Source organism: Cygnus olor, chromosome 2, assembly GCF_009769625.2.
Source record: "Cygnus olor isolate bCygOlo1 chromosome 2, bCygOlo1.pri.v2, whole genome shotgun sequence".
Taxonomy (NCBI): Eukaryota; Metazoa; Chordata; class Aves; order Anseriformes; family Anatidae; genus Cygnus; species Cygnus olor.
The window spans coordinates 43,376,564-43,399,047 of record NC_049170.1 but is presented as its reverse complement, the minus strand read 5'-3'; the positions used below and the strand labels follow the sequence as shown (position 1 = coordinate 43,399,047).

The following is a 22,484-nucleotide window of genomic DNA, read 5'->3' as shown; positions in this document are numbered from 1 at the left end:
ACACACTTAATACTTCAAAACTGCTGCAAAACCAACACCTGGAGCACTCCGAGGTTCTTTTTTTAGGTGCACCAGTCGTGCAGCACAGTGATTTAGGGCCTAGCCCTGCGGTTACCGATGCTACCTCGCACGGCACCGGCAGGACGGGGACCAAAAAGAAGCTCCTCGGGGCAGGGACCTTGCTCTCGCAGCAGCCACCGAGGCTCCAAACCTCCCCGCGAGCAATCCCGCAAGCCACAGCCTGCAGAGCCTCTCTCTGAGGATGTCTTCGCAGAAAAGTGCCCGGGGGGCCCCGGTGCGGCCCGGCCCCAGGTGCCGCCGCCGCAGGGCCAGCCGCTGGCTCCCCGGCTGCCCTCCCCGGGCTCCCCCGGCCGGCCACGACCGTGCCTCGTTCCCTGCCAAATTCTCCCTTTTCTCCCCATTTTTCCCCTCTGCGGGCGGACCCCGGGCTTTGCCGCGGACCCCCCGGTCCTTTCTCCCGGCGTTACTTTTTCCAGCAGGGCACCAAACAACCGCGCTGCCCCCTCCCGTGGCGTTTCCAGCTTCCAAACTTTCTTAGCAACCGAGCCCTCCTCCTCCTCCTCCTCCTCCTCTCCCTCCTCCTCCTCCTCCTGAGACCCTGTCAAGCGGGACTTACCCCGAAGCGCGGCGGGGAGCGAGCTGCCCACGAGCACCCACAGGGCCAGCGCCCGCAGGCTGCTCGGCAGGCGCGGAGTCATCGCGGCACGGCTCGGCTCGGCTCGGCCCGGCCCGGCCGGGAGGGACGGAGGCTGGGAGGGAGGCCGGGAGGGAAGGAGGGAGGGAGGGAGGGAGGGAGGGAGGCCGCGGCTGGCAGGGCGGTGGGGAAGCGGGCTGCGCGCTTCGCCGCTCGGGACTGCGGGTGACTCACTGCAAACTTCGGTGCTGCAGGGGAAACAGGAAATCTTAAACTTCGCAAACAGCTGGGCAGGACTTTCTTACTCTTACAGTAGTTCCTTCTCCCCCCCCCCCCCCCCCCTTCGCATTCACTCCCCTCCCCTGCGCTCGCTCTTTTTCTTTTTTTTTCAATTTTTTTTTTTTTAAACCTCACCCAGCTTGGTGTCAATCATCTGCCAGAGGCCAGCCCCCCGCAGGTCCGGCTCTCCCACCACCAGCCCCGACGTGCAGCCCGGCTCCCCTCGTCCGCCTCCCTGCCGAGCGGGTACCGGGCAAAGCCCCCAGAGAGGGGCTCAAGGGCGAGCCTGACCCGTCCCTCCTCCTCCTCCTCTTCCTTCTCCCGGGGGCTGGCAGGGGCCCGGCACTCCTGCCGTCCGGGGCACTGGGCTCCCCGGAGCTGCTCCTTGCATCCCCATCCCTGTGCCCAGCGATGCTGCATCCCCTCTCCCTCCGGGTGCAGAGATGGAAAAGCCCCGGCTGAATTAGAGCAGGGGGCAGGGGAGGCTGAAGTCGGGGTAATAACAGGAAATGTTCGCACAGACTTGCTAGGCACTCAGCTTGCAGATGTTGAAGAAGACTGTGACAACTTGTCACCTACTTCTTTTTTTTTTATTTTTATGTTTTCCTTTTGCTCCCCAAAGGCCTGGACACACACCACTTGCTCTAAAAAGCTGCACGTGTGACACACATGAAGTTCATCACCATTCCTCACGCCATCGCCATTTAGTTTTGTCACAGATTTCTCCAGAAGGAGGAAATTGCATGAGGGATTCAGTGAGTGATAACATATCAGTGATGCCAGCTTTGCATGGCAAGGCAGAGACTGGGAGAACCATTAGACCCTTAGCAGGTTTAGGCTTAATTAAGCCTGAGCCTTCTGCCAATATAAATCCAGCAATTGCATAGGTCTTGAGACCCACTTTTGGTCCACAAAGTCATCTTCTCTGAATTAAATGGCTGGGCATTGAATAAAAGGTAAACTGATGCCCATGGAGACAAGTTGAGAGTGCCTGTTCAAATGTTGTTGATTCATTTCTGTCTCAATTACAGTGCTAGTTAGAGGTACAGTTTGGGGTATTTCAGAAAAAGGACTAAGCCCTCTGGGGAAATATACGTAATCATGCTCTGAATGTCCCAGATTAACTCTGTATGAATTTGGAAATGTTTGCATAATGCATTTAATTGGCCTATAACAGACATAAAAAATCACATTGTGATTTTATGTAAATTTAGTTTTTAAAACTCCCTAAATGCATATTTTCACAGTGCAGACCAGTTTATGGTGCAAATTCTCATAAACCAAGAGCATTTTCCTCTTCCTCAACCCCCTTTAAGTACAGTTAAGATTCACTCAAATACAGTCGCCACCTTCCAAAGGTCAGGAAAAAGTTGGATTCAGGCTGAGGACAGACCAGCATGTTATCAAGTCCTGTACATCAACCCTGTGCTAGAAGATGGCTGTGTTTTCAGCAATCCACTTGAATGAAAACATTTCTGAATGCCCAGCAGTATATACTGTGTAACTGTATACCTTTCCCTTTCCTTGTGGCTGTCAAGCTGCAGGCCTCAAAGCGTTGCTGTTTGCTTAGAAAGTTGGCTATGTATAATGACTGGGCTCTCCTGTTAGTTTTTGGTGACTAACTTCCAATATGGAAAGAAGCTAAAAAGCCATTAAATACAGATTTAGTGTTACTGTTCAAACCTGTCACAATCCGGGTGTGACCTGGTGAGCTGGCCTCTGCCTCACGTGCATCTCTCTCCTTCACAAAAGTGCCATGGCTCTTGTCCCACATCTTCTGACCAGTGTCTCTCGTCCGGGGTCTGGGAGCAGGAAAGGGGCTTGCAGGAGCTGGAGGCCTTGGGGAGGCCTATGGTCTCCAGTGGTCTCACATCCCTGACTGCAGCCTGGCAGCACGGCCCTTCTCTCTCTCACAGGAGGCAATGCAGCCCCTGTTCCTCAGTAAGGAAGAGGTCTGCTACAGGTGGACTTCAGAAGTCTGATTCTTCCACCTGAGCATTGCTTTTATTTCCAGACATGTCATGCAGAGATGAGGTGCTACAGTCTCTCTTTGTGTGTTCAGATAGCTCATGAGAGTGGTAGGTGCTACAGGAAAGGTTTTGGGTGGAAGGAACATATCTTGCCTTGATATCCACAGTGGAAGAATAACTGTCACAGAAGTCCACACTCAAGTTGAAGTAAAACCCCATTTTGCTCAGAGATTTGTCCCAGGTTGGCCTATTAACAAAACCTTGTCCTGCCTTTATGAATAGTGTAAACTTCCCTGTTAGGGCCCAAATGCAAACTAATCAGGATTTCCTGGACAACCAAAATATATAAAACAAGACTAAGCTGGTCATTTATTTCCATTTCCTTGTTCATAGTTCCCAGTTCCCTATTTGCAGAGTGCAGTTTATTACTTCTAGATTGGAACTGTGAATATTTAACTTCACCCTGACTGAAGTACGAAAGAACCAGCACTGGAGTGCCACAGATTGAAGCTGTAAATAATTAACTCCAGCCCGGCTGGATGAGGAAGGGTCAGCTAACTTCAGTTCACTACTCAGAAAGGCAAAATACTGAAATACTGAATGCTGTGTGTTTTCTTTCTGAGCCTTAAAAAGAGATGCCCGGAACACAGAGAAACTGGTACCTCCTGCACCTCAGGGGCCTTCTAGTGAAGACAACACAAAGTGCTTCATGCTGCAGTTTTAGGTACAACTTTTTACAGCAGTCCATAAAACCTACTGAATACAAATGATTTCTCTTTACTATTCCAAGCATTTCTCAGCTTGCAGTATCATATTTCTGTCAAAATTCCATGCAGACTGCAGCATTATTCTCATACGAAGAATACTTTCAAGCTTCCACAGAATTTGCGTTGTTACTAAAAACTGTAGTTTCACTGTACATAGCATACACTTTAAACTTAAATCGCTCTGCCCAAAGCCAAGAACTGGTGATGTGCACAGTAAAGCTGTTATTTTGATTAGTTTATTAGGTCCAGTGTTGCTTTGCTTAAAAGCCCACAACATGCTACTTCCCAGATCTACTGACTCAGAATTAAATAAGGCTTATGCAGCTGCACTAACACAAGATAGCATGCATGCCTACAATAAGCAGACGTATGTGGCTTAGGGTGAGAAGATCTCACCTTACTTTTAGCTGTCTAGAAGTTAGCCTCAAAGTGAGGTTTGGTGGAGACAACTTAGAGGCTTTTGCACCATCTAAAGGAGCAGTCTCATTTATTTGACTGTAGTGAGTTAGGCCCAGATCAGGCTCAAGGACCAAAGGAGAGAAAACAAAGGCTGGATGAGCAGAATTGCCCTTATGGTAGCAGTAAGATGTTAGGCCACCTAAATTCCTTCTGTCATAAGAGAATTAAGAGGATTCTAGCTATTTTGAAAACCTCTAGACATGTGAGCTGATGACACCGAATGCTCTTAGCCCAGACACCTACTTCTTAGGCATCTGAGGTTAGACAATGTGAATCCTAAAGGAAATGGTCCTTGAATTGCATACATCATATATTATAAGCTACAGGATGCTTTACTGACTGGCAAACATTGGAATTACTGCCTGTGATGTCAGTTTGGAAAGAAACACGGCAATCAGGAACACAGGATGCTGATATTGCTTTAACAAAACTATTAATTACACAACTGGAATAAGTAGTGTGACCAAAATCAAAACATAGATGACTGAATACATTTTGTCATATTACTTTCAAAAGAAAAGAGAATTTTTGTTTTCAAATTTGACACATCCGATTTTGACATTTTTCATATGATATGGATCATTTTTTTTTGTTTTGAAGCAACCAATTAGTTCTGCATTTTTTGTTGTTCTCACCATTTTACATGTAAAAGCAAGACATGAGAGCAACATACAACACTTTGATTTCACTGCAGTGAAGGAAGAAGTTTATTTTCAGGGAAATTTTGACATTTCAGTTCAAATCAGAGTCAAACTTTGTAACCTTATATTGTCTGCAAACCAAAATTTATGTTCCTTGCAGTACTCTGTTCACAAAGCTGACATTTGCCTGCTAATTTTCAAACTTAGGGTTCTTGGCATGGCATATTGGCCTTTCAGCATTCTTGATAAAAGCTCTACCCGTTTTGTGAATCCTTTGCTGAAGAACAACACACAGACCTCTACAGAGTAGCATTACACAATTGTGCTTGTATCATTGCTTGCATCGTATTTCTCTCTTCATTTAGGTTATCAGAGAGCACAGAATTACAGCTACTATTAAATGCAGTTTTCTTCTTTTGCATAATCACTGGTTTGAACTTCTTGCTAATAATTTGCACTGCTATAGGAACACATGCAGCCTCGAGCAAGGACATTTACAAAAGGTTACATGCAATGCAAAATGTTTTGGAAGACTAATAAAAAGTGTTTGGACTTAACACAGCATTATGCTTATCTCACAGATATAATCAAATTAAAACATCTGTTGTGTGTAATCATCCATCAGAAGGAGGCAATCAGATTGTTATCAACTCCTGCATACATCAGAGGAAACGAATAATGTTATCTTCAAGATTTATCTTAGTAATGCTTTCTGTACAAATCTCATGAATGACACTTAGCAAAATAAAGTTTTGAAATATTATTCAAATTAGCACTAGACTCTCAGGGCACTGCTGCTCACAGGATCTCTGACTTTTATCTACTTTTATCTATCTTTTAGGGTTCACTGAATTGGTTTGTTCTGTGTTTACTGTGTATGTATAAATATCTCTAATAGTGAAAGCTGAAGTACAAAAGTGTCAGAAAATATATTGTTCCTTCAGTGCTTCTGGCCCTGTCAGAAGCAGGAAGCACCATTAATCTCACCACACAACATTTTACATGAAGAACTCCATTCTAATTTTCTGTAAGCAAAGAATATTTCAAGAATTTTATACTGTTTTCTTCAGTTTCACATACTTCTCATGATTGGTATCTGAGCTGGGGAAAAACTTTGTACGTTTCCGTAAGCATGCTTTCTCATCTCAACACTTTTACATGTACAAAGAACTCATAAAATTAAATCTAGATGAAATAGCATTTTCAACATTCATGGAATCAAATTATTGCAGATATACAGTCACACTTATTTTTCTCAAAAATATTGTTACTCGTGGAACTTGTCTCCATTTACACATAATTTGTACTATTTATCTTCATCAAAGCTTGTTATTTTAGGATCTTCCTTAGCGAGAATTTGGGCATTGGATGCCAAGCCTCAGAAAATATCTGAAACTATCAAAGAACCTAAGTAACATAACATAGAGGCCCTTCTGTTTCATTTTTCCCACTGGAACAAAAGGCAGTTTTGAATCTATGATAGAGTATATCCCTAAATCTAATCTGAAAGAATCCAAATACTTCAACCGCAAAGCCCCAGAAACAAGGAAAGTATCCTCCCACCCTACCGGGCAGAAGATCATGCCTGTGTTATTCAGGAATGCAGTACACTGATGATGTTAAACTGACTCATTTGACCAGGATCTTTAAATAAATCTATTTGCAATAGCACAGCTGTTCCTCTCAGGAAGGAAACTCATGGTTCCATAATTTTTATCTGCAAGGCAACTTTATGATCTGTGGTCACAGGAGGTGGCTACTGTGCTTCAGAGGTCAGAAGCATGCAGTACATGAGGATTCAGAACGCCCTGGGAGTTGGATATTGTTGCAACAGAGCTGACCATGGAATGAACGGGCTGACTGTGGCTTGCAATTAACTCAGATGCTACCATTCACTTTTGCTGTTTTTCTTTTCTTGTGACTTGAGACCATTATTAAACTAGCTTGTGAGCCCAGTTCTCAGACCGTGGACACAGTCTCTCCTACCTTCCAGATGGGTAGGACATCTCACAGTCCTACCAGCCCCGAATGGTGGGCAGACTTTTCTCTTCACAGCTCAGGCAAGACTGGCAAGGCTGCCTTCAATAGTTTCAGTTCTTAGCTAGAGCTGGTTAATGCTGGGCAGTCCACATTACACAGTGCTCACCTGAAATTCTTGATATGTGTGAAGGATAGCAACTCCATCTGGTGGATGGGGCCAAGCCCCAAGGGAATTAAGGACTTCTGCGAGATCCACAGGAGAGTGCTAATCCACAGCCTCAGTGATATTCAAGGCTCTCTACATCACTACGGCAACATAAGGGCCATTAGAAAAAGCTTTAGTGCAATTTACACCCATTTTATTACCATTTTACTATATTAAACTGTTATAAGTTGTCCTTAACGTAACTGAGAATTAGATGCTTTGCAGTTAATAAAAGAGGCATGATTGTCTCCACTGTCTATGGAGAAATAACACTATGCATTTTCTGTCAGTTTGGCATTTCTGGAGTGTCAGATCCCCAGGGTCTATATCCAGATACTGACTGAGAGCAGGGAACAAATTAATGGCACTGGCTTAAATTCAGTCCTCCATACAGAGGCGTGTAACATTTCTTGCTCAACTCTGCCCTGTCTATAAGAACATTTTCATGTCTCTGGTGACCTATGGCTGGAGAAAGTGATGTGGTAATTCTCCTGCCTAGTACAAACTGAGGTGCAATTGAGACTGATGAGGGATGAGAGCGCAACTGATACTTGTATCTTCAAATGCTTTGAAATACAGATAAGGACACATCTAGCCCAGGACTTCCACAGTTTGATCTATCCTGAGGGACTGCTGCCCATGTAACATGAAAACTGTTTAGAAATTGAGGAGTTGAGGCTTTACGGTGAGGTAAATAAGGCAGCCAGACAAGGGAATTGGATGTTGTCTGGGAAAGTGTAGTGATGCTGATTAGGAAGTGAGGAGATCCTGTTGAAGTCAGGCTGAATTTTCTGAAGGGCTTTTACAGTATTTGCTATTTCATGCATGTTTTTTGTCTGCCATAAATACTAGCCTGGTTTTCATCTCTAACTTTCTATGATGATTTTTTTTATTGTGATTCAAAAATCAGACAAGATTGAAAAATCAACTTCAGTAATCTCCATCACAAATGAAAAGTAATTTACTGCTGTCTGCATGACATTATTCTTGTATGATTTTAATGCCTTTCCTTTAATGGGCATGCTGTTCTGAACTGACATATCTTTCTTTTCTTCATCTTGTTGCCTTTTTTGCCTCCTTTCCTTGGGTCCTTTCCTTTATTTCTCTTATTCTCTAATAGCTCTTTCTTTCTTATGTTCTTTTCTTTATGTACTCTGTGTGTTTTATTCTATCCACACTGACTTTTCCACTAGGCATCAATTACAGACTGCCATTTTAAAAATAAATCCCTTTTTAACATCTTTGTAATTACCTCCACTTCAAACTGTGGCACTATTAGAAAGACTTAACAAGCTGCATCTTCAAAAGTGTCTCTCTGTTTCTGTGTGCACGTTAACATTGCATTCGGAAGAAGTTCCACACTGTTGGTTTCACAACCACCGACAACCACACTCGGTTAATTTATTGGTGGTAAAACTTTTGGATCTCATATAGTGTCTTTTAGTCAAAGCGCAGAGAATTATGAAATAGTAGAGACATAATATACTTTAGAACTCTCTTTGCCCTGTTAACTACAGTGAAGCATAGCAGCTCAGGCTGTCTCCATGCCATTACTTCCCTCAACAATTCCTTCTAGCTATTCTCAGATGTGCTGAGAAGCTGTTATGTAAAGCCCTGCAAAGAGCTGTGACACAGATCCTCTTTTTCTACCAGTGCAGTCATATGCATGTGTGTGGTGCTTGCAGGGTGTAGCTGAACTGGGGTTTGTGTTGCAGAATGAGCTTGATCCCCTCTGCAGAACCTCTTTCCACTTCTCTCTGATCTGCACATGAAGACTGAGCGTAGTGGCACGTCTGTGAGGAGAGGCTAGATCCTATTTTCACTGCTTAATTTGCAGCAAGGACACAAATTGACTCATTTGAGTGCTGAAATTCTTCCAGTGCTGTCTCACAGTTCACCATAGGTGGGAGTTCTTCCACCCTTCCCATGGAACAAATCATTAGCTCAGATGAATCCTATTCAGACATCCTCCCAGAGTTGCTTGATGCAATCTCCCTGGGATACCCAGAGGGGCAAAAGGATAGATTAGGCCAATTTACACCCTCAGATCTAGGTTACTGGAGCCTGCGCTGGCTTCAGTGAAGAATTATCTTCGATCTAACTAAACCAAAAGATAAAACACCAGCATACTTCTGACATAACCCAGAGCTGCAGCATGATGTTTCAGTCTCTGAGCCCCTCCTTTCTGTCCTGCCTTCCCACCTGCTATCAGTGTGGTCTCTCACCTGCTCCCCATGCCTGGGTCCTCTCCTCTCTCTCTCTCTCTCTCAGCCTCCCCGCTGCTATTTCTAGCCTCTCTGATTTCCTGCCAGCTGCCACTGCCTGCTCAGCCCTCTGCCCGCCTTGCTGGGCAGCAGCCCCAGCTGGCAGGGCTCTGACATACTTGCTTTGGGCTGCCATGCCCCTTGAAGGAATGCTGGGGTACATGTCCCTGCTCATCCCATGTGGCTCATCCTCCAAGGCTCTTGCAGAAGCTTTTACATGGTATTTCTCTCGCAGTTTCTTAAAAACAAAACAAACAAACAAACAAAAACAGCAATAAAGATTAGAGAGAAAAAAGCAATCTAAAACACCTGTTAGGCTGTTGTTTAATTTCTTTTCTACTTAGCTGCAGTGGGCAAGAGAATTTAAAAAGTAAACATTATTTTTAATACTGAATTGCCTTTAATACTGTGATTAAAGCCTTCTGGTGCCAGTCTTATAATCACTGGCAGAAGGCTTTTCATCAGCGCCTTTCTTCACACAAAAACACAGAGTAAGTGCTGACTTGTACTCTTAAGTACTTGGATATCTAGCTGCTGCTTATTGATTAGTTTTGATGTTGTTCATACTCTTGGGTGGTGGAAAGAACAACAAGAATCTGACAAAGAACGAATTTACACAGCTCAAGTATTGTTCCTTCCCTTCTCCATACTAAGCCAGACATGGCTGTCAGCCCAATCACTTAGTACACAGGCTTCAGAAGCCTTCAGTCACACAAACCATTCCCTAGAAGTCACAAAATTCCCTCCACGTGCCTTGAGAAATGCTGCCAGCTTCAGTCATGTTGCATGACACAGCTGTAGAACAGAGATAAGATCTGTTGTCTTCTTGGTCTTTTTGCACGCTTGCCACCCAGCTCATGGCAAAAGATGCCATGCCTTTTTAGGGGCTTCATTGGCAACCAAAGGTGCTCATGGAGGTGATGAAGGAAGCTAGGTAATATTTGTCTATTCTACATAGACAAGCAGACCTTCACCTCACTGAATTATAGTCAAGTAGCAGTAAGTGTAACTCATAACTGGATACAATCGTTGTATGTAACCACTAGAGGGATTAGACAAATTTTATTTTATTTAAATTTTATTTTTGCCTCAGAATAGGCCTCTCCAATCTAAAAGTTATCACTGTTGCACCGCGCATTCAGACAGACCACAGCTCTCCCCAGGGAGCCATACGAGCTTCCCAAGAATCAAAGGAAACTCAATGATTCTCATAGTCTAAGAGACACACTGATCCCAGGGAAGTGCTCAAATATCCCTAGCCAGAATGCACGGTGGTGAGAGAGCCATGGGAAGAACAAGTAAGTTTCTTTTCTCATGAGTGAATGGTGTGGCTTAAGCATAGTCCCTTTGCTTGTAGCATTGAGCAGATTTTTAGACAAGGGTATATTTCTAGTCTTATTTCTGTGGTTGACTTTTGTATGTGGCAGATGAATGGACAAGACGGGGTATAGCACAACTCTGTGGACACGTTTTCTCATGTATAACAGAAGAATTACTACCTGAATGCACTGGATGTACTTCATAACTCTATTATCTTTTCTTCTACATGATCTTTCAGGAGGAAAGATTCTCTTTGCAGTATTCACGTTGATGACTCCCAAGAAAATATCTGCAGTATCAAATGGGATTCATCTGGGGCATGCTAACATCACCACCTGCTACTTGTAACTCTGTTGGTGCCAATCATAGACTGCAACGAGCTTCCAGGTGTGAAAGAAGTGGTGACAGCTGAGAACTGGTAGGTGCTGATAGTGTGTGTAAGCCAATATGCAACTAGCAGGAATCGGTGTGAATTTTGCTTTCAAAGCTGTAACACATATTTTGCAGAAGCTGCATTTGCAGCCCTAGACAGGAATTTGAGGTTGTTTTGCAGCAGCCACAGAACAACCTTGTGCTATTGTGCTACATAGGATGCACATCGCTTTCAGCTTTTGCAAGCCAGTTTACCACAGAGACTTCCTTGTGGGCTTACCCCTGCCGTGCTGACGCTATTGTACACAGACAGCAAGGCTGCTCAGAGTACGCAGCTGGTGGGGGGCTTTCTGTCTGCTTGTACAGCAGGCAGCCTTTCCTGGCCTTCATCTACACCATTTTAGGAGTTGGGCCCCAAGTTGTAAAGTCTGAATCTGGATCCAAACACAATTTTCTTCAGCATTCACAAGAGATCTCATCCTTGGTTTGGGTTTGCTCCATCCAGATCAAAGCCCAGCTGCAAAGCTTGTCTTCCAACCAAAACTTCCTCAAAGCTTTGGGGTCTGGGGCCATAGTTCTCTTTTAGCTCCATTTCTAGATATTTTTGAAGACTCTTACATGTACAAAATTTATGGCTATATCTTTGTCCCATTGAAGTCAGTAGAGTCTTGCTTTCTTGACAGAGATTCAAGAGAGGCATTTAGGTAAAATATAGGTAAGATCAATGCCAACCAGAATTTTCAGGCATTTTTTATATGCCTAACTTTTAGTTGCCAATCTGACACCCTAAGCCTGTAGAAATTTTCATTTTCTGAACATATTTTATTTCAGCAGATACACGGCCTTTTCTGCTTAGTATTAACTCAACAAATATATATTAAAAAAAAAAAAGTCAAAGTCCTTGTTTGTTTTGACCTCATGCATTCAAATAGTTGTTTCTGGGGCGGTGGGTTTCTTCCTCCAAAAGATTTAATACTGAGATAGGGTAACAAGATGAGGCAAGTCCGCTGAGCCATTCCAAGGCAACAATTTTTATGTTTCTGTCATTTTGTAAAGCCAAGTTCCAAGCTGCTGTTGTGTGGAATGGCTCTGGACATCAGTGGTCTGAAGGAAGGGACAGTAATGTATATAGCACAGTACTCCCCAGGCTCTCACGGAAGTTTTAGAACAATTTTTTGCTCTTAGTTCTGTTTTGGAAAGGGTTTTGGAAAACATCTTGCTCTAGGAAAGAGAGTCTTTCTAAGCGTATGGTATTTGTTATCTTTTTTGCTTGTTTGTAACAACATTAAATTGAATGGGTTGTGCTCACTGAGCAGCACAGAAACAGTATTTGGCTTGAAATGAAATGAGCTCAACTTGAACATGCTCAGTTTCAGAAACATGTTAAGCCACTTCCTGGTAAAAGTGTGATAAAGATTATTTGTATAAACAGCTGTTTCTCCAGCCATGTAGAAAGAAACACTATCAGCAGCAGGAGGTGGCTGTGGTCACTGTTAAGCAGCCACAGTTACCTGTGATTACTAACCTAGCACTCCTCCACAGTGCTGTATGGTGCTCCCAGACTGCTGCCACCCTCTAAAACGCACCAGTGGTTTCTCTTCAGAGTCTGGGTGACATTTCATTGTGTTGGATGAAGTAAGTCTTCATATATCTGAATTTCATTTCAGAGACCTAATAAAGACAGTTGGTTTTATAAGTGCCTAGAAAAGCAAAAAGGCTCTACCAACCTTCTGAGATCAGAAAAGAGGCCTAGCAAATACTTGCATTTGCAGCAGCACCTGTCACATCAAGCTACAACACATGTAGGCTAGTCTGTGTAAGGAAGGAAAGAGGAAGAAGTTCATGTGGTTATTTTCGGTCACTTCTCAGCTCTGCTACTGCTCTTATTATGTGAGTATAGGCAAGACATTTAAGATTTCATCACACACACACACAATTTTTGCCAAGGAACAAGCTACCAAGTGGCTGTGTCTCTGGGAAATAAAACACTTTGCGTACTTCCACATTTATGAAGGGGGCAGCCTCACAATACATCAGCACTTTGGGGCTCATTACTTACATGGGATAATTTCCAGCAAATAGGAAGCAAGCAGAGATGTACCTGAATAAAGTGAAATCCTTTGTAATGAATATAATATTTTTAACTCTTTCCACATATCAGCTTTTCTATAACCAGAAATTCCCCAGCACTGTGCCATAGTGAAATGATACAGGCTTTTGTCCAGCAAACAGATTCATTACAGAACATGCACAAATGATGTAAATACTTATCACCGTACGAGGACTCTCTTTGTTGTTCAAAGGACTAGTGTATTCACTGTCTAGCAGAATTAATCCTAAATTAAGTGAAGAATTGAATTCTGTAAGAAAGCATGATGTTGAATTGCTCCCCTTAGAGAAACAGCAGCACACCCCTGTGCACCCCTTCCAGAGCCATCAGAACAGACCTGTGAGCAACCTCTGCAGAATAACCCCAGCCTCACAGGAGGCAGGGAGAGGTGAGCCCTGCCAGTCAGCGAAGTTTGTCCTTCAAACATTACCTTTTCTAGGAGAGTTAGTGTCTTTACTTCTTCCACTGCAAATAGATTGTTCAAGCTGATGGAAATACTTCAGTATAAGTACACATACTATTCATAGAAAGATCTTTCGCTACCTTAAAAATAAAAGGAAAAAAAAAAAGACTTTAAAATTCTTATTGCTGCTGGATATTTGGAAACAAACTGGTATTTAGCTCATTTTCCCTTTCACAAACCACACCTTGTCTTGCATTTTACTTCATATTTCTTTTCTTTCCTGTTCATTACATTCTGAATGTACTTTAAAACTTTTGGTATGTATCATTTCTCTCAGTCAAGTAAATTCAGGCAAAATAATCTGCACTGGGATTGCTTTAATTAGGGAGAGAATTGCTGGAGAAACCACCAAGGGAAATAAGAGTAAAAGTCCCACCCCTTTTTTAACTGGGTGGAAAGATGTTCTTGGAGAATTATGTGCTGAGAATTCACTTGTAGCATAATGTCTTGGCACTGTACAATATTTTGTTTGATTGCTGTGGCAGCAGACTTACCTACAATGGTTTCACAGAGAGATTAAAGCCAGGAAAGCAATTTTTACTGGTGAGAACTAGAAAGAAATGGCTCGCCAGTGACAATAAGCAGTTCTGCAAGAACTACCAGTTTACACATGCAGCTGAGCAGAGTTAGTAACTTTCTGCAACAGTGCCAGCTGGTCTTCCTTTGGAGGACAAGGGCATCACATGCGCTGTATGCATATGACTTGTTCAGATGGAGCACTGCAAAAATGCATTGTTTAGAACTGACTGGTATTTGTAAGGAGGTTAGTGTTCAAGCTCAAGCCCTTTAGTAACTTGGTTAGCACAGTTAATTCCACCAGTGACTGGGTCTGAGCTGTTTGAAAGAATAACATATGGGCAAATTCAAAGGTGTTTAACCTCTTTGCTTGAAAAAAAACATGCCTTTCTTAGAGGTTTTGGAATTGTAAGCTTCAATTAGTGTTTTAAAAAAGAGATCTGCAAACTAATTTAACCTTGCCAATGTCAATTTACATTGATCAGTCAGGATTCAGTGTGAATCTTTCTGGAAAGGGTGCAGGCGTTCCTTTGGCTCAACTAACAAGGCACTGCTCTTAATACCAAAGTAAATACTAAACCTTTTCCCAGAGACTATAATTATTTTACTGTTATTTCCTCTGGGTGATTTTATAATTTCTGATGTCAGTGATCCTAAATTACTGGAAGTCTTACTGAACAGGAAGAATTCTCAAGCTGGGAGAGTAAACAATTCATATTGATCAGCTGATCGGGAGTGTTTTCCTTCAGTGTGAGCTGTGGCCATTGGACCAATGTATTCATTTGGCTGTGACCACCCTGAGAAATGACTCCTCTCTCTTGCTGTTCCGCAAAGAAAAGAAAACAAGGAAGCAGCAAATACAGTATGTTTCCCTGATCTGAGGAAGTTACAGAAGAAACATTTTTTGTGATTTCCCTAACAGGATCTACTGAAACAACCAGCTTATTCCCACTTTTCCTGGGGAAGGTCCCTCATCCATGAGATTAGAAAGGATTGAGATTTGGTGAAGACTTCTTTAGGAAATTTAAATAAATATATATTTTGCATGCTTTAAAAGGTAACAATATTTAATTCCCTATGCATATTCCCTTGAAATCTTTAAAAGAAATTCTCAAGTTTTTTCTTTCTGTTTTTACTGACATTCCTCTTCCCTCTGCACACCACATTTTGCCCCTAAAATATGGAATTGATAAATAAACAGAAAAAAACCTAAAGCTTAATTTCAGAGTACTCTGAATAATCTTCTCCAGATTGGAAAGAAAAAAAAAAATCAAAATATCTCAACTTTCTCATTAAAAAAAAATCTGCATTTTAGTTCTTCATTAAGTTTTCAGGTTTTAGAAGTACTAGTAATAACTATAGTGACAGTTATTACTATCTTGCTATAAGAAACACAGCAGCTTTTGTGGCAGAGTTCAAAAGATTAATCAGAACAGCTGGAGATGGAAAGAATGACATAGGTACCTGTAAACAACTTGCCACATTAGTTTGTTTTCTTAATGTACTTTTCTTGTTGACGTTTTCCATATCCAATAAAAGTGATCATATGTAAATGAGAAAGTATGGCCGGTGGTTGGATTTGAAGAGTTTACAAAGCACTGGAACGGTCATATATTCCCACCAGCAGGGACTGAAGAAGAGTGATGTTTTCTTGTCATTAGGGCTTTCTTATCAATTATTAGTTTTCACTGTTGCAAAGACACACAAATGAGATCAGGACATTTGTGCTAGCTTCCATACATAAACAAATGAAAGTATGATGAAAATACAAATCCTAAAGGGTGATACAAGGCCAGATGAATGGTGAGAGACAGACCAAAAAGTCCATGCTCATAGCAAAAGTCCAAGGTCTCTACAGAAGGATGGTGACTCTGTGTGTGTGTGTGTCTTCTACGCTAAGCAAAAGGCAAAATTTATATGAATTAAAAGAATGAAACCAATGGCATGTCTCCATGGATACAATTAAATAGCTTAGTGGAACATCACCTTCACAAGTAGGAGAGAGCCACATAGAAGAATACTGAGAAGTCTCCATTAGTTACAGAGAAAATACCAGGTAAAATCACTCATAACCATTGACCAGAAGCTTAAACCAGGTGCCTCTGAAATTAGATAATTTCTTTTAAAAGTTGTGAGGCTGACAGACCATTGGACAGACTGTTGCAGTCAGTAGAGGATTGCACATTTCTTGACATCTTCAAATTGAGAAGATATGTTGCAACTAAATGCAAATTACTGGGGTCAGAATTAAAAGATAGAAACAAAAACAAAACAAAAACCATGGGACATACTAAATCATCTAATAGTCCTTTATGGCCATAATCTCCAGGAATCTCTGAAAGAGTATGTAAATTATAGCAACAGTGCAGACAACAGCTGTATCTGTCTGTCCATCTCTGGTGCTTCTGTCTGAGGGGTCATGGCAGAGCAGTTCTCTAACCCATGGCTTCTAAGAGGTTCTTAAGGTTCTTTAGCTTTCTTGATTTGATTTAGTCTTTCCTACCCTCTGAACTTCCCTACTCTGTTTTACCAGGCTCTTTTTACCTCTACAAATTTAGATTTCTTGTGCAAATTCCTCTACATATGGCATAAAGGAAGACACATGGCTTCAGCCTCATGGGGTCTGCCCTGAGACAAACAGATTCAATCTGGTAGGAATGTAGAAATTTAAGCCGAGGTATTTCTGTGAATCTTATTAGTTCAACTCACACCGAATGCCTTGTTGAAACTCTCTGGGCTGCCCATTCTCCCTAGCAATAATCCCTTTGAATGTGAAAACGGCTATCCCAGGTAATGTCCTGGATGTGCCTGACTACTTTGACAACTTATCTAGAACAATGGCAGTTTTGAACAATTATTTCTCTTTTCCTTGCAATTGTGACATACATTAAGTAGACCAAACCATACATTGAAATTGTTATGGTATCTACTCCAATAACATAGATATGCAGTTGGCAATGGTCATCTGATTGTATAAATCAGAAAATGCATAACACCAAAGACAGGCTCTACTTGAAAAATATGGGCAGTCATACATAAACACTCATATTTTCTGCAAGACTTTACTCAGTCTACTTTGTAAACTAATTACATGTGTCAGATGTTGAGTTTAGGCTGTGAAGTTGTCTCAAACCATGATAAGGCTTAATTTTGCTAATATACGTCCCTTAGCCAGAAGTGAATGCAGACAGAATGGTGGTGGAAGGGGAAAGTGGGGGAGAACTTTACAGATATATAACTGCTCTCTTGGTATATGAACAAACCCTGACTTGTGTGACAGAGCTTTTAATTCTCCTCTCCATGTAAGTCTGCTGGCCACTAATTTACAGCTGGCTTTCTGTCTTAGGAATTCCAGTCAGGTCAATTGCTCTGTTTGATTCAAAGCAGCTCCTGTTTACCAACTGGTGCTTCACAGCTTAGACTCAAGTACACCTCCAACATCTGACTCTGTTCCATACAGCCAGGTAAAACATCTGGCCACAGGTCTCATGGGTCTACAAGATATTCTACGATGAAAAAAGATGGAGGCAAGCCAGTTTACCCATGAATCTTGCTCGTGATGGGAATACTAACTCAAGGGTGATTTATTCTTTGAAGACCAAAGGCATTTTTGCTATGCAATGTAGATGTTCTTGCATGCATTTTGAAGTCTTGGTCTCAGTGCAGTAACACTGCGCTGTGTACCCTCATTTCCATCTAAGCCTTCTGTGTCAACCCTTACTGCCCTACTCTTTGAAAGAATAATGTACATTTTGATGGAGTATTCCTTTCAGTTTAATTTGCTTTTATTCACATTCTTTACTATCGTATGAAAACCATCTTCTCTACAGTGGTTTGACCTGTCCTCCCTTGGATTTAGTCACTTGTCAAAATAACCTTAAATATTAAACTATTTTACTCATTTAGAAGCAAGTTGTAAATATTGCCTTCCACCTTCCTGTGTTTTAATTCTAAATGAAACAGTTGCCTTTCCTTGGCTATTTACAACATTTTTGTTATCACATCAGAAACAATATCTCTACAACCTCAAACACAGCTTGATGTGGCAGAGAATATCTCAGTATTTAAAACAAATTGTATACCACAGATAGCCAAGTGAATAAAACACTTGAATTAATTTTGTCCTCAGGAGTTCTCACTTATGGAACTTCAGAATTCAAATTGCTTCAAAACTCAGAGTACTTAAAAAACTGTATGACCTCACAGAGATAAAAGTAACAGAAGCCAGAAAGAGTCTGAAGGTGAAAAAATGAGCTACCAAGGCTTAAATCATAACCAGAACAAGGCACTATCTGAGCCCCTTCGATGGGACATCAAAAAAGAGTAGTAAAGTCTTTAGTTGCCTAAATGGGATTCTTTGCACATGCTCTGTGTAATAAACATTCATGAAATGTTTTTTGTTTTGGGGAAGGTGGAAGAAAGGAGGAAAGGATTCAGGAATAAAAACAGCTGTTGAATTGTGTCACGTATGGTAAAAAAAACCCTCTTCCCAGCCCAATCACACAGGGAAAACTGCAATATTTCAGGAAGATGATCAGGTTCCAGCAAAGCATTCCACAGCAGGATTACCTTGGCAAGAAGTGCAGACAGTGCAAAGCAAAATCAGATTCATATTGTGAGTAGTTCTCACACTTTTTTTTTTTTTTTAACCCTGTGATCTAAGGCACATCAGAGGTATGCTGCTATCTCTGAAATTTCTTCACTTGCTTTGAAAATGGTGTCTAGGGCTGTAAACAGGTACTGAGAGAAAGTAGAAGCTTTCTGAGGTACCTGAATTCAGACATACTGTGCTAACAGCACCTTACACCATGGAAAAAGTCAGCAGTCACCTTCTGGATCCATTCACAGGTTTCAGATTCCACTCCAGTTACAGGGGTTCATGCTGGAGGTGACAAATGCATGAATCACTGGGGCGAGATGCCCATCTACAAGGAAAGGACAGAGTTTCCTAGTGAGCTGAAAGTAAGCAAAAGCATTTCTAGAAATTAATGCAATTTGATCATACAAGTCTAGTGAGGAGTCAGCTGCAACTTTGATGAATAAGGACTGTATATCTTTGAGTAAGGTGGCAAAAATATTTTGTCCAGCTCTTCAAAGTGTTTCCCATTTCAGCTAGACACATTTTGGTCTTCAGCCTGACCTGACTGTTCTTCATTTAGGTAGTTACTAGGAGGTATTTTGACATGGTAGAGGTGATGGTGGTTGCATAGCTCGACAGTGGGCCTCCAGGAAGACAAGACAAGTTAAATTTAGGTGGATACACTTTGCAGTAACAGTGTGGTAGTATTAAGGCAGAATTCCCTTCTAGGTATTTCACTAATGCCCTAGAAAAATCTATAGCCTTGCCCTGTACTCTGAGCACTTAGCAAAAGGAGCCAACTCCCTTCTCCTGCCTTGGAGCTCGTCGGTAAGGCTGATCTGAACCAGAAAAGTTGGGCGAATGGAGACTGGCAGAGCCTCCTAGTGGAGACTTTCTGTATGACTCCTCATGACACAAAAAACATCAGCCAAGATGCCGCTTTCTTTGGCATATCTATGTCTAGCCTGTACCGTTGGTAGGTTTTTAACCGGCTGTGCTGGCTGAGAATTTTTTCCACACTTCTATTCTGTATAAATATGAATGCAAAGCACCAAAATACAAGCTTGCCTTTTAGAAGGGCTGAACATCTCAAATGAAAGACCAGATTTTCAAAAGCCTCAGCACCCATGCAAGATCCAAAAGGAATCTTTCAGAACTGAATAAAGCAAAATCCACTTCAGCATCCATGAAAGCAAAGGGAATCTTTGAAAGTCTGTAACTTGAGTGGCCCAAAGGAACCTTGAGTGCCTCCAAGCATCTGTCTCTGCACTGGGCTGCTAAGTCCTTCCAGAAATACATCCCGTCATTGCTGCAGCCTCACACTTGGGTATGACAAAATCACTTCTAGATGTGTTTAGATATTTGTATGATATTGACGAAACCGACGGATTTTCAAATTGTAAATCTGAAACTGCCATCTGCTCAGTGTTTGCCGTTGACTCTGCTTAGCACACATCTTTGCTGCCATGGAAGTCAAGAGGAGTTTGTTGTTACAGGTGGCCACAGACATTGTACCTGCAGGAAATGATAAGTTGAGCACCCATAGTGCAAAACTGAACAAAGAAGCAAAAGCTAGGCTTAAGAACAACAAGATACATGCTGGTCAGTCTTCCTCTGTATTATACTATTGCTGAGAAGATGTATGTGAAATGCATTTAATAACATTCAAGAGTGCTTAAATAAATCCTTTTTTTGCTTTAACTGAGGATCTTCAAACTGAAAACAGAGTCCCTTTTGTGTGAGGAAAAATGCTGTAGACTGCAGATTTGCTTGAACCATTCTGTAACTCAAACAATTCTCAAAGATACAGAGCAAATCTCTGAAAAGAAAAAATGCCCCTGAAATTACTATGCTGATTGCCTACCTACTCCCTCATTTTCTCTTCCTGTAGTTCACCCATATTGTTCAAACTTGCAGTCACAGGACATTTTGTGTTTGCTGCTCAAGAAGCTGCTTGTTCCACAGTGTACTTAGGCAGTGCTCACTTTGCGTTTGGTGGGCTGAAAGCTAGACCATGGGAGCTGTGTGCTTCCAGTTTGGGAGGTTTCAGGACTGTCTTCATTTCATAACACATGCTAGAATTACTGGATTTAAATAGACACCCCACTTTATGGCTTCCAAAAGAAAAACTTAATATTTAAAGCTGAGACATCCAACTGCAGAAGACAAAGTGCTCTACTTTTATTTATGGTTAGATTTTTTTCCAAATGTCAGATAATTTAAGTTGGATACCAGAACCATACTCTATCAGTATTTTCTTAGTTTTCGAGACAATGTAGGCAAGAAAGAGAGAGAGATGGAGGAATTGGATAGATGATGAGGACTTAAAAATGTTTGTTACATTTCCAAAATTCCTTTTGTGGTAAGACTTTGAAATCTCACAGCTGCTGCCCTTTTGCTTGTACGATTATTTCTCCAGCTGTGTGGAAATGCTGTAAAACCATTTTTGTGACCTGTCATAGAAAATATTTTGACTCAGCCATCAATGACATAGAAGTTCCTGCTGAATGGTATTGCCAAACTCTAGTGTTAGAGTGGATAAAAGATTATTGTTGATTCTTAGTCACTGTATTATTTAGGATGCTTTTTCCTAGCAAATTTGCATGCTTCATCCTTCTGAGATTTGTTAAAGCTGGTTCCTTCTATCTCCTCTGTGCTTTTAAACCCCATTTAAGAAAATGGTTACAAGGGCATTGAGGGGAGAGTCTTTCACTTTCAGCGGAGACTGATTTCTGGCCCTGTGTTACGTGCAAGGATAAAAAACCTGTAAATTGGGGGAAAAAAAATATTGAACAACAGACTTCAGGGTAGCTACCCGAGTACCTGAGAAAATGGAAAAGGAGGAGAGGGAAAAGTAAGCTAGGCTTAGAGGTAAGAAACAGCCTGGAAAAGTACTACAGAGAGGTGATTCTGGCTGCTTTATAGAAGCTCCCCTTGGCAGTTCTGTGTTTTCTGCAAAGTGTCTGTTATCAACCACACCCCAAAATGTAGTTCAGTCATTTCTCAGGCAGGGTGGAGTGACTGTTGGCCGCTTGGAAAAGTGAGGAGATGCTCAGTGATGGTGAATTGCTGCTGAGCTGCCAAATAAGCCCAGTGGTCTTCAGTATGGTGGGGAATAGAGGAAGGGTCATCTCAGCTCCCCATGCTGCTGTGGGAAGACACCAGAAGTCCTGCCAAATCTGAAAAAAAGAGAAAATAGAAACCTAGAAGGAAGCTTGAATACTGTCTCTACAGGCAAGTATTTGTTTTCTACTGTCTTGTGATAGTGCTCCACATGATCAGACTGTAACCTAAAAATGTTGCTTCTCTTCGTAGTCAGTCTGCAGGCCATAAGCTGATGGTTGAAGAGATCAAGAGAGAATCCTGTCTCACGTGCAAGTACAAGAACAACATTATATACCTGGCTAAGTGCACAGCAAGATTCACTGTCTGAACTTAAACCTCAAATTGTTGGCTGTGTCTCAAGGCAGGAAACTAGGCTGGATGGACTCTGACAGGAAATTAGGCAAAACTACTGCTGGTAACAACAGCCCACAGATTTTACAGCTTTCCTAAACAAGGATATTGAGGAAGAGATACAAAATTTGGCAAAAGAAATGATTTTCTGACAATTGCTTTCCCACCTCATATAAGCACTGTTCAACCCTTTTAGAAAAATTATGTTGCCTGATTTCATTTCCCATAAGAAAGGGCTCTCAAGGGTCACTTTTTTTTGACTTTTTCCAGTAATATTTGCACATACAAGAAAATCCCAGGATAACACAGTCCAGATTGATAAGACACATCCTATGGTTACATTGGATTAATTTTCTTAGAAAAACATCACATTTTCTGTAATTTGTTTCATAATTTGGCATTTAAGTTCAGCAGGGAGGGGAGGGGAGGGGAGGGGAGGGGAGGAGAG

General features: G+C 41.8%; 1 protein-coding gene and 1 long non-coding RNA gene across 7 annotated transcripts in view; both read right to left on the bottom strand.

Annotated features, from left to right (window-relative positions):
• The window catches only part of TGFBR2 (transforming growth factor beta receptor 2), a 59,164-nt gene extending 58,078 nt beyond the window's left edge, over nucleotides 1-1,086 (bottom strand). Inside the window, exons 1-2 of one of the 4 annotated variants that reach the window (XM_040547637.1) lie at nucleotides 1,070-1,086; nucleotides 638-903 (exon numbers count right to left, since the gene is read on the bottom strand). In XM_040547637.1, coding sequence (XP_040403571.1) covers nucleotides 638-719 — 82 coding nt within the window. In that variant the 5' untranslated portion in view covers nucleotides 720-903; nucleotides 1,070-1,086. Of the gene's footprint in view, nucleotides 1-637; nucleotides 983-1,069 lie in introns of those variants that run through there. The other 3 variants (XM_040547638.1, XM_040547636.1, XM_040547639.1) reach the window with 3 other exon arrangements.
• Nucleotides 1,087-4,836: 3,750 nt separating this feature from the next.
• On the bottom strand, nucleotides 4,837-18,916 carry LOC121065114. Of its 3 annotated transcripts, none has more exons than XR_005816910.1 (5): nucleotides 18,831-18,916; nucleotides 13,453-13,565; nucleotides 12,438-12,583; nucleotides 9,340-9,458; nucleotides 4,837-5,424 (listed from the first exon to the last, which is right to left on the bottom strand). It is a non-coding gene; the product is annotated as an uncharacterized LOC121065114 (long non-coding RNA). The 3 variants fall into 3 exon arrangements; XR_005816912.1 differs by lacking the exon at nucleotides 4,837-5,424 and adding an exon at nucleotides 7,319-8,951; XR_005816911.1 differs by lacking the exon at nucleotides 12,438-12,583.
• Nucleotides 18,917-22,484: the final 3,568 nt, after the last annotated feature.